Raw genomic sequence first — 11545 nt, forward strand, 5'->3', positions numbered from 1 at the left:
AAAAAGGCACAAAAATAAACTCACAAAATGTTATCTAAGATCAAAACTAAGATTAGGGGAGACCTTTAAATTATGATCAATTATGGCTACATGAACCAGGTATTCGGTTAAAGTCCAAATAAATTTGATTTGGTTCTATTCTATAAACCCAAAGTATGTATATACATACATATACCTGTGTTTTAGAAGTCTATTTTGGTTTCACATCTCATTTGCTATAAACCACTGAAAACTTTATATTATATATATTTATATATATATATATATTTACATATATGCCCCATTGTCTTTGAATAGTAAAAATTATTTAAAATAGGAGCTCTGTTTTTGAGAACATCTGGGCCTTCTAAGATACTCAATCATAAGTAGTTTGAAAGACACCAAATATAGTTTCTCCAGGTTTATCAATCCATAAGCTGAAGTGACTATTAAGCATTTAAACTGCAGAACAACGAAACTGTTTTAAGACACAAAGATCTCAAACAATAGGTGTCTATACACTATATATAAAAATATTTTCACTGGTTTCAGTGGTGTAGGTAAAATAAAAGGTGAATCAGAACTTAAAAGACTACAATCACAGAACCAAATTCAAATAGTATCAAGGTTTTTATTAAAAAGAGATACCAGAGAGGAAGAATCTTCCACAATAAAAAATCTTGCAGAGACATCTGTGTTTTAGTGGCATCCCTCAGACATGGGGTAAATCATAAGGAATCAGGTAGAGCTGTGTTTCTATTCACCAAAGCCTAGACTCCTTGTGGCAAATGCTACATGAATGAGTTTTGGAAAATTTACATGTAAATCTCATGCAAGCTGAGGATGTGGGAGGAATGTTTCAAGAGGGACAACGTACACACAGTTAGCAACTGCTGTTGCTCTTTTTCTGACAATACTTGAGGATGCAGGATACAATTTAGGTCCAGGTTATGAGAGTTGTCTCCCAAACAAAACCTAAAAATGTTCAGATAAGTTTGGTTTTCCCTCCTTCTTTATCTCACTGTTTCCATATACTGTCTTTAGTCCTACTGACTGAAGCAGGAACTTCACCTGTGGTAATAGAAGTGCCCCACTAGATCTACTTCCCTTTGAAATCAGGAACAAGACAGATCCGAGTGATTGACTCTAAAAGTTAGTGGCAAAAATTATTAATCAGATTAAAACCATTTAGCCCAGCTGCAGGGAGTCAGAGCAAAAGAAAGGGACAGATCTCAGAAACTCATGCTTAATAGGAGGTGACGAGGTAGCAGAACCTTTAAAAGACTCACCAGCATCCTCCAGAGACCACTGGCCTAGTTTTTAAAAATCTACAAATACTCCTGGTGACCTAGCCACTGTCAGGAGCAGGGAAAGGGCTGACTTGTTAGTCCACAGGGAATGTGACATTACCTACATGAACACACAGCTAGAGAAAGGTAAATCTGCAACAGGGCCTTCTTTGTGCACAAATCACAAATCATTCAACATGCATGTTTAATTCATCAATTTATAAGAATCTCTAAGTAAATACTCACTGGAAAGTTTTGACAAGATTTTTTAGCTCTGTATAAACATCACCTGAAGTAATGTGAAGAGGGCCCAAAACTGCAGATAATCTAGAAGGCAAAAGACACCAGTCAATATACATTTTCCCCTCTTTCTCATTTCTTCTCAAGTAGGACTTCCACCAAAGCTTATCCAAGTTAGTAAAATGGAAAAGAGATTGACTTTTTGCAGTAGATCAGGCCTGTGGTTTTCATTTCAGCTCTCTTTGTGTGCTGTTTGGGCCACCATCTTCACTTTGCAACTGCTTGATTTTTAAATTAAGATGCTCTAGTTCAGTGTGAACGTGAAGATTTAAATAGAGCTCTACATACTTACATAAATATACTTACTAATTTCACGTTTCAGTTCTGAAAAATATTTACAATTATGAAGATTAGAACTACAGGCCGCACACATTTTTTGAAGGTTGATATTTACTTAGGTTAAAAATATCAATACAAAAGGAAACTGCATGTCTAAAAAAGATATTCACACAATATACCTGCTAACCTCAGACTCACACATGCAACAGAAATATCAGTTCACTTTCAGTCTGATAGTTGAAATCCAGATGATAGTTATCAGAAAATTTCAGAAGAGAGAAAAAGACAGGTTTCCTCCCTACTTATCTGTGCACAAAAAGAGACAGATCACACAAACTGCACATACTCTAACTAGTGGTCAAGATTCCCAAACAATGGAAATAACATCCTATGTTTTTCAAATTTAGGATTAAACTTTTGTCTCTATTTACTTGTTTAATAGTTAAAATTCTCTTGCATTTGAATATCTGGTGATTTGCATTTATATGCACATAACACATCAGTATTCTGGAAGATTGCACATTTTACAAAAACTGAATACAGGACTCTTACGATGTTGGACATATTAATTGCTTTATCACAATGAAAATTCTTGATTGTGACAGGACGACTGCTCAGGGAATTTAAAACAATCAACACTTACAGACAAGACACTTGGGGAATGCTTTGATTCCATGTTTGTGGCCTATCCACACACAGTGCATGTAGAGAAAAACAGAAAGGATTTTATTTTTATTTTGGTGGGGACGTAGGGGTTGGTTGTGAGGTTTTTAAGCTTAAAAAAAATTAAAAAAACCTTCTGCAAAACCTAGTTTAGCTAGGTAACACAAGCTACACTGACAGAAAAGTAAATACCCCCACCAAAATCAACAGAATCATGACCTTCAAACACTCATTTACATCTGCACTGCTTTGACAATATTTTCGTGGTCCTCCCGACTTTGACAATTTAATAATTCTAACAGCTATATCAGGAATGTCCAAAGCTTTTTTATGTATGTGAAGAAGGTGTGATGTTTGTGAAGTTTTAAGATCCAGTTCTGAGGGCCTTTAGTGGTTGTAGGTAGAGGCATACTGATACTAGCCACCCAAACATGCATTAGAAGCTATCTTTGTAAGACCTGTGCTTTAACAATAACAAAGATTTGTTTACAAGTAACAGTATGCTTAATGTACAAGACAAATATCTGCACTCCTCTCAATTTCAAATTTTTCAGTCTAAACTTAAGCTGTTGGTACCTACAGCTTGTGCAAATTGACACCTGCAACTCTAGTACAGTTTTTTTCAGAAATAAGTAAATCCTTTAAGGCAATAATGGGCTTAAGTTATAACTAGAGCCACCTAGAAAGAGCCAGGCCCATCCTTGGACAGTTACTTAAAACAATGAGCAATGAGCACCAACTTTAGACTGGCACTCACCTAAGTAAAGGGTACTTACGCTTTTCTCAGTTTATCAAGGACGATTCCCTTCCTAATCTGCATTTGTGCATTTGAATCCACAAGGGGGAAGGTGAGATCTTCTTGATGATCATCCTGTATTAGACAAGAAACTTTAAGCTATAACCTAGTGTTTATTTAAAGTCAGTACATCAAAAAAGTCACAGATAGTCAACAAATACTGAAACATTTAATAACTCTTATCTCTGAACTAAAAAAACAAAAAACAAAAAACAACAAACTTCTTAATGGGCAGACACTTGCATAATCTGATGCACCATACAGTACAGAGTGAACAGAATTTTCTTTTTCTCCCTGTGAGATACTTATCCACTTATGATAGCAGAAACAAAGCACTAACTCTTTGAAGGTCTATTCATACAACTTCCACACTGCTCCACCAGACACTTACTTTGTCTTTGCTTGGATGTTCCCCTGCTTGTGCTGGTGTTGCTGCCTCTTCAGCCAAGACGCACCTTCCTTTATAGAACTCTTTCACTCGGAGTTCTAGGAACTCTGTTTCTTCTTTTAACTTTTCATAACTAGGCACAGGCTTAACTATTCCACCTGAGCCTGTGAAAGGTAAAGAGTAATTCAAACTGCTTTCAGAGTCCCTTACAGTAACAGTGTCAAAATCATCAGCTGTATCTAAGTCATCCTCATCAAGTTCTTCAGTCTCCTGGTTGACAGATGCTATGCACTCTGATGAGCACAAAGAAGTATAGTTTGGGCCATAGAGAAATTTTAAAGTTTCCTCAGTTCTCCATTCCATAAGTGTTTGCCTAAGCACTTCTAGTAAACTGCCTTTGGAATTAACTGGATGCCTCAGTTCAGGGTTTTTACGTTCTGTAGAGTTAGCCAGTGTTCTTTTAAGATGTTCTGCTCCTCTTTTGCTCACACCTAGAAAAACTATCTGTGATCCACACGTATTTTCAAAGATTACTGATGCACCTGATTTCCCAGGAGCACTATTGCTTGAAGGTGGTGCAGTTACTTCATTATGAACTGAGCAAGCATGTCTTTCTTCCTGAGTGTCGAATTTACAATGAGAGAGTTGTTCAGTGGCTTCTACCACATCTGCATCTTCAGTTTTAGGGCTGGCATGGACTTTCTGAGCATGCTTCTTTTTGAAGCTGCTTTTTCTGTGCAATTGCTGTGCAAAACTGGTTGAACTTGATTGACTTCCTGGCAGGACAGAAGAAATAAATCCTTGTTCAGTATCAGTACTGCTGTCACTGGCTGTGTCATGAGAACCAGATTCACATGGATCCGAAGATATCCTAGGATTTTCAATGTCAGATACTTTAATTACTTCATCACGTAGTTTCACCTCTTCTCCAGACTGTCCACTACAGAAGAAAACACAAGTCATCAGTGAAATAAGAAATGGCTTTTACCTGTAATAGCTTTTCATTCTCAAGTAAGAATGATAAAAAAAGCATTTTCCCCCTTATAGCAGAAGTGTAAATTTTTTGCTTTAATAATCATTAGTTCTCTTCTAAAAGTCTGCTTGAACTCTAAGAGTTGTACTATTCTACAATCAAAATGACAAGTATAGAGACTATTTAAAGAAGGGAGTTCTCAGCTGATTATTGGTAGTTAAAAAAGAACAGTATAAACGAGATATTATTAAAGAGAGCAGAATAATGTTGGACAACATCATGAATAGTGCAATTTCAAAATGAAGACAGGCATGCAAATATATAGAGGAATATAGTGCCCTTAAATCAGTGAGACAGCTGAGCTGTTTCAGCATATATAAGCTTGCCACCTAATGGCAACATGTTGCAAAAGAAAACAAACAGAAAGGTGCACAACACACAGCGAGGTACAGTGAGATGACAGAGTAGTGTGATTTCATTTTGGCTGATACAGAACTTTTAGATTAAGACATATAGAAGCTTTCATCACATATAATTGGCACAATTTTCTTTATAAAGACTAGATGGCATAAAATATTCAAAGTACAAACAGTGCATTTGTTTCAGATTTCAACAGGCTCAATTAAGACACACAATCCAAGAGCAGCTGTACACTAAATCATACAGATCAAATATGCTGGGCTAGAATCACAAAAGGAAAAAAAATGTTTGCATAGGTCTTTTTTGTAACACAGCAAATCAGATTCCCTTTTCATCTGCTATGATGCTAAAATTTTTAGCTAACCTAACAACAAAAAGAATTGTTCAGTGTACCTCCATCCCTCCTTCAGCAGCTCTATGTCTGGTGGTCTGAAAAAAGAAGACACAGAATTAATTTTTTCCTGCTAAATCTATTCTCTTGAAATACACATAAAATACAAAAATAGTTGAGTTTGGAAGGGACATCTGAGGATCTTCCAGTCCAACATACTCTGTTCAAAACAAGGCTAGCAAGAGCAGATTTGTGCATGGGGAGTGTGATTCACGTGACTGCAGCACAATACTGTTACAGTGAACAGAATTTATCCCAGTCACCAAGTCACACAAAGGGCTGTCAGAAAGGACCTCTGCAAGGCTCTAGGCTGATCTCCTGCTTGAAATGCAACTGTCAGCAGCACTAGATTAGGTCAGCCACAAATTCATGAAGTTTAAATCTTTAAAACCTCCAAAGATAGAAATTTCAAAACATTGATGAGTATCCTGTTTCATTCCACCATAACCTTAATACATTAGTTTTCCAACCTGAACCATTCATGTGATTATCTGTGGCCATCAATCAAGAATAGCTTGGCTCTGTAATATTTCTAACTTTTTTCTACTAGTTGCATACTGCTTTCAGATCACCCTTTGGTCTCTTCTTCAAATAAGTGAATATGCCAAGATCCTCATAGATCATATGGGGCCTTATGTGTTCCTACAGTAAATACAATACTGGGCTATTGATAGGGAAATTTTCCAATTAATGTAAAAATATGAATATTCAGGATATTTTTACTTATTTTAAATTTTAATTTGTTAAAAATTAGACTATCAAGTTATATTTAAGAAAATTGTTTTCAAAGGTTTCCAGAAACTAAAACCATTACTAAATTCTGACAAGTTTACTAGATTCTGACAAGTTTCTTTCCAAAGCTCTGCTTGCAATTAATCTACTTCAATTCAGTTATGAGGCAGCATCACAGTCCTATTCCTCTTATCCAAAAATGTTAAAAATCTCATGTGTCCTATGACTGAAAGAAAACCTTTTAAACAGGCACTAAATGCAAGTCAGTGCACTAATACCTTTCAGTATGCAAAAGACCCCAGAGGAAAGATGCACCACTCATATCAATAAACAAAGAGTATGAAAACTAAAGGTGAAAACAAAGTGACTTAAATTATTAGCTCCATATAATTCTTCTTTGGAGTTTTAAATGGAGGTTGTGGTCTTTATCTACTAGAATACCTCAGATCTGATGAGGCTGCTCTAAAGCTCTTCTCTCATTGATCATGTATCTCATATAGCTCATATAAATCCAGCTAGTCCCTTTTGTTGAAAACCAGGACACCATTAAAAGTAGTGTATTGGACAATGAAAACCGAATAAATTTGCTGAAAATTCTCCATGCAAGTCTTTATTGTTCAACAGTGACACCCATTGGTTCCACTGATTATCTGCAGGCCCATGTTTCTTAAGCTGGGAACATGGACTGCATACCCTGTTCCAAAAACATACATTGCAGGAAGAACAAGAAATGGGCAATCAGAAATTTAGATTGGATAAACAACCTCTTCATATTATAGACTGCTTTCAGATGCAAGCATTCACTGTCTAAGCTTAAGATTCATTTATCCTGTACATTAAACAGTTTGTAAAAATTCAATCCTAGTAAGTACATTTTAAAGTTCATAGGAGTTAACTGTTATTCCTGACTAGTCTGCCCTCTAAACTAACATGGTCATGCCTGCTAAGTAGATGTGATGAACAAACACCATGCTAAGCTAACATGTTAACATCAGCTACCTCTGCTTCAGCCAGTCATTTTGACGTGCTGCAGCTACTCAATTACCACTGCAGATGAACAGGGAAATAATATTCTCAAAAGGTGCAATGAATATGTAAGATTATACTTACTCTTCTTCTTCTCTCATCCATACTGGACTTTTGGAAATTTGAGCTTCAAAATATTTAGATGCTCTGTAGCAAAAGTTGCTGCAAAAGCACTGGCAATGAGAGAAAGCAAGAAAACATTATTAAGGCCAACTTTAATACACAGAAAGGTACAAAAGTAATTGCTTTTAATGCCTGTAAAATTAGGTACCAAAACACACTTTTTTTCAAGCCTACGGTCAGATTTTTAGCTCACATGAGAAACCCAACCTATCAAACAGGTCTCTCTTGTGCCCCACAAACCACATTTAACTTCTTCTTCTTCCCCAATTTTCTGCTTTCTGCACTTTCATTACATACTGAGAAGCCAACCTGTGTTGGATTCTTTATAACAATAATTTTAAAAAACCCCAACAAACCGAACTGTTCAAAGAGCAACCCATAACCCAATATGCTGTTCATACAGTTTGAAAGACAATAAAATTCAGGTGTTTAGTAACTGAAAACATTTATCTTACAATTTAGGATCTAAGTGTCTTTAGGTGATTGCATATCCTGTGAACTGGCAAAGATGACTTTAATGCAATTACATATGTGAATATGCTTCCAGAAAGAAACATTTTGTGAGGAGTTCAGTTTCATGTCAGAAAGTCCTCCAAAAACAACACTAAGGAATATATAAGATGCAAATAGAACTACATTACTTCCAACGTCAGTAATTGCAAAGGATGTGCATTTGGACCCTACTAAAGCTCACTGACTATGCTGGAGCAAAATAAAGAACACTTTTTCACAAATGCCTTTAACAGATCAGCTGTACCACCTTCAAACTGCTATCCAAGCAGAACTTTCCATGTGATGTTTAAGCTTAAGTATATTTTGTCTCACCACAGATATCATCTGGGAAGTGAAGTGCACAAAAATTTTCATGTTCTGTTTGTGAAAATTATTTTCATAAGAACCAAACATATTTGCCTTTGAATCAAGCCACTATATGAATGCTGTTACAAAATGCATTTCTGATGTTGCCACCATTAAACACATTCTAAAAATATACTTGTTTCCATACCTTTCTTTCAGTGATATCATAAACTCTGTTTGTTTTTGTTGAAATTCTGTACTTCTGCTTTGGCACCTAAAACAATATACTTTCATCAGCAAGACTGTCAGTTCCATCATGACTACAGAGAAAACTTCATTCTTAATTCACATATTTAGGTACGTCCAACATATTTTGTTTAACTGAACTGCATACTACAATCACCTTTTCTTTAAATTCTTCTGATGCTGCACCCTCTCAGATGTAAGAATAATAATTTTAATAATATACATCTCATTAATCAGTAAAAGGCAGTTCCACAGCTATAAGAAAATCAGTGTTGAACATAAAACAATGGAGCTGCCATGGCAGAAGCTTTCCTCATGTGTAAGTGCTGAGCAATTACAGACTGGTTCTTCTTTAATCCAGATCTATTTATAAGCATGTGAGACTGTACTTTCAGATTCCCACTGCTACCTAGACAAACCCAGAGGAACTTGTATAAACTGTAACAGCTTTGAAATGAACATCTGTGCAAATATTTAGAAGTCCAGAACAGTAAATAGTTTTGTACTTGAGTAGATTGCTTTCAGATAATTACGTGTAGCACTGGTATTATATCACAGGTTATCTAACTGACCTCTGAGTTCTGCTTAAGCTCTCACACATCACACCTAAAGAGGGGTGACTTTCATGGTGACACAGCTGACATACATTTTCATAGCAGATATGTATGCATTCACATAATAATATCCCTGCACTGTATTGGTTTTTCACTTCAATCCTTTTCATAAACATCTGTTGCTACCCTGACAGAAGAACAAAATTTCAAAGTTTTCTCATTCATAGAGGAAGTCCATGAAGACAAAGCTCATTCATCTTTATCACTGTCAAAACAGATACAGGGATTGTGATTCTGATCCTACAGTAACTGATTCTGTCATACAATAACTGCTGTCTACTGATCAAATTTTACCTTTCACTTCAGAAGGATTACACTGAAATGGAATTATATACGCCTGGCTCATTACTTGATAGTAATCTATGATTAATATTCTAAGTTTAGAATTAAAAAGAAAATACAAAAGAATAAAAATTGTGAAAAGATTTATTTGATAACAGCATTAAGGAAAAGCAACTTACATTTTCCAGTTTTTTCTGACACAAAGGATAACCACACAGTTTGATGATAGACCGTTCATCAACAACGTCTTTATAATGAGATGGAGTAATATATTTTCCCTAAAATGGCAAGAAAATAGTTCAACAACAGATAATGGAAAACTTGTCAGTTTTTGTACTCAAAATATCTCTTAAGCATATAAATATCTTAAATTTTATTACAGTTGTCTATTAAGTTTAATAAACAACATTGAGAACCTACACAGTGGAGAAGGTAAAAGGTTAAACAGAGGAGGAAAAAAGACATGGGAATTTCTTTTTTACATATACAAGACCTTTATAATTTTGCCTCTAGTGTGGCACTTATTTCCATAATTTTCCTCTATTTATGTGTTTTATGCACCTATTAATCAGCCTATTTACAACTTTAAAAAGTGCACTCTTCACACCATTCCAGCAAAATCCTTCTGGCAGTTAACTGTGCTACATTATAGAGACTTTGTCTAAATTTAGAGATGGCATGATGAAAACCTAAATTTTGACAGTTCATCTGTCAGTCCAGAACCACAGAGGTGTAAAAAAGGCTGTGATAAAAGAGTGAGGATCAATTAATGTATACAGTCCTGCAAAACTAGGGCATATTTTCACTGCAGAACCCTTAAAAATAAGGAAATTGCTATCAGAGCTGGTACAAGAGGAAATCAATAGTTTGATTTTAAACTGCAGCAAATTGTTCCAAAAACTTATTGAAAAAAAGTACCACACTATGATACAATACAGTATAAAAAATGGCAACACCTACACAATTTAGAAGGAACTCTTCAGTAATGTCCTCTTCCAGGAGCTGTTCAACAATAGACAATGCTTTTTTCTCACACTCAATCTTCTTTCTCAGTGCAGCCTCCAGAGCTGCTTTCCTGTAACAGAACAGACACTGAATGACACAGAGGGCAGATTTCCATAAACCATTTTCCAATTGAATTTTTATCTCTTTTTCTGAAATACAGCTTACATTTTTTTGCATCACACCATGTTGGCCAAAGCAACAAGTAACTGGACTAGTAATTCTGTTATAACTAGAAAGGGTTATATATTTTATATTGGTTTGCTTTATTAGCTAGTTAAAAAAAGTATTGACTCTTACTGTATTGCAATACACTCCCCAAATTTTCTTCCAAGAGGGAAATCCAGAACTGACTGGACAAAGAAACCAGGACAATTTATGAAATGTTGTCAGGAAAAGAGGAATTTTGTAAGACATGAAGAATGGGAAGAAAAAGAGAACTAGGACATGACTGAGTGTGAGGTTACAAAGAAAAGGAAGGAATAAAACAAACAAATACCATATCCTGAGTGTTTTTTTATGTAAATAATTCTAAATGGAAGGTACGTAAAGAAGTTAAGACAGCAAAATGCAAAAAATACAGACTAAGGCAATAAAATTCTGGAAATTAGATTACAAACTTTTAGTATATGACACAATGCTCAGATGTGCATGATGTCAAAAGTTACATAGCATCACTCCAAACATGCCTACATGATGTTGATGCTGGTGATTTACTGAAATTAGTCCTGGTACTCTGAGACAGGAAAGCCTCTGGAACTCAGAGACAGCAATTTTAAAGTGAAGCAGAACAACACAAAGATCACATACTGTTCCTCAGAAATTATACCTTTGAGCAGCATCTTCATTTTTCTGAGCAGGTGAATGCTTATTTCCTAGAAATCAAATATTCAAACATAGAAATTAGTGCACTTTTGTAACAGTGAAAAATGTTAGAACCTGAATAATATTAAAACGTCTAAACTGTAAGCACAATCAAGACAATTGCTTAGTAACTTGCTTTTGATGGCTATGATTTCAGTAAGCTGGTATTCTGCAACCAGCTAGACACACGTTTTAAAGTGTGAAAACAGACAGGCCCAACTCTCATTCACCATGTTCCATAAACACAGAAAAGCTAAGGGAAAAATAATTCTGGCAATAATTTTATGCCAGCCACACCTCCCGTCTCTCCAGCCCAGCTTTACCCCGGCCCCCCACTGCGGTCCCGGCTCAGGCCCAACCGGGCCCCCTCACACGGAGGC

At 35.7% G+C, this 11545-nt stretch overlaps 1 protein-coding gene across 4 annotated transcripts in view; it reads right to left on the reverse strand.

Annotated features, from left to right (window-relative positions):
• Positions 1 to 11545, reverse strand: part of RPAP2 (RNA polymerase II associated protein 2) — a 56407-nt gene that overhangs the window by 44334 nt on the left and 528 nt on the right. For all 4 annotated transcript variants that reach the window (XM_079313818.1, XM_079313819.1, XM_079313820.1 and 1 more), the window contains exons 2-10: positions 11131 to 11176; positions 10260 to 10374; positions 9479 to 9577; positions 8366 to 8431; positions 7321 to 7409; positions 5481 to 5516; positions 3698 to 4634; positions 3287 to 3381; positions 1515 to 1595 (exon numbers count right to left, since the gene is read on the reverse strand). In XM_079313818.1, the coding sequence (XP_079169944.1) occupies positions 1515 to 1595; positions 3287 to 3381; positions 3698 to 4634; positions 5481 to 5516; positions 7321 to 7409; positions 8366 to 8431; positions 9479 to 9577; positions 10260 to 10374; positions 11131 to 11176 (1564 nt within the window). The remainder of the gene's footprint in view (positions 1 to 1514; positions 1596 to 3286; positions 3382 to 3697; positions 4635 to 5480; positions 5517 to 7320; positions 7410 to 8365; positions 8432 to 9478; positions 9578 to 10259; positions 10375 to 11130; positions 11177 to 11545) is intronic.

Source organism: Erithacus rubecula (genome assembly GCF_903797595.1).
Source record: "Erithacus rubecula genome assembly, chromosome: 10".
Classification (NCBI taxonomy): Eukaryota; Metazoa; Chordata; class Aves; order Passeriformes; family Muscicapidae; genus Erithacus; species Erithacus rubecula.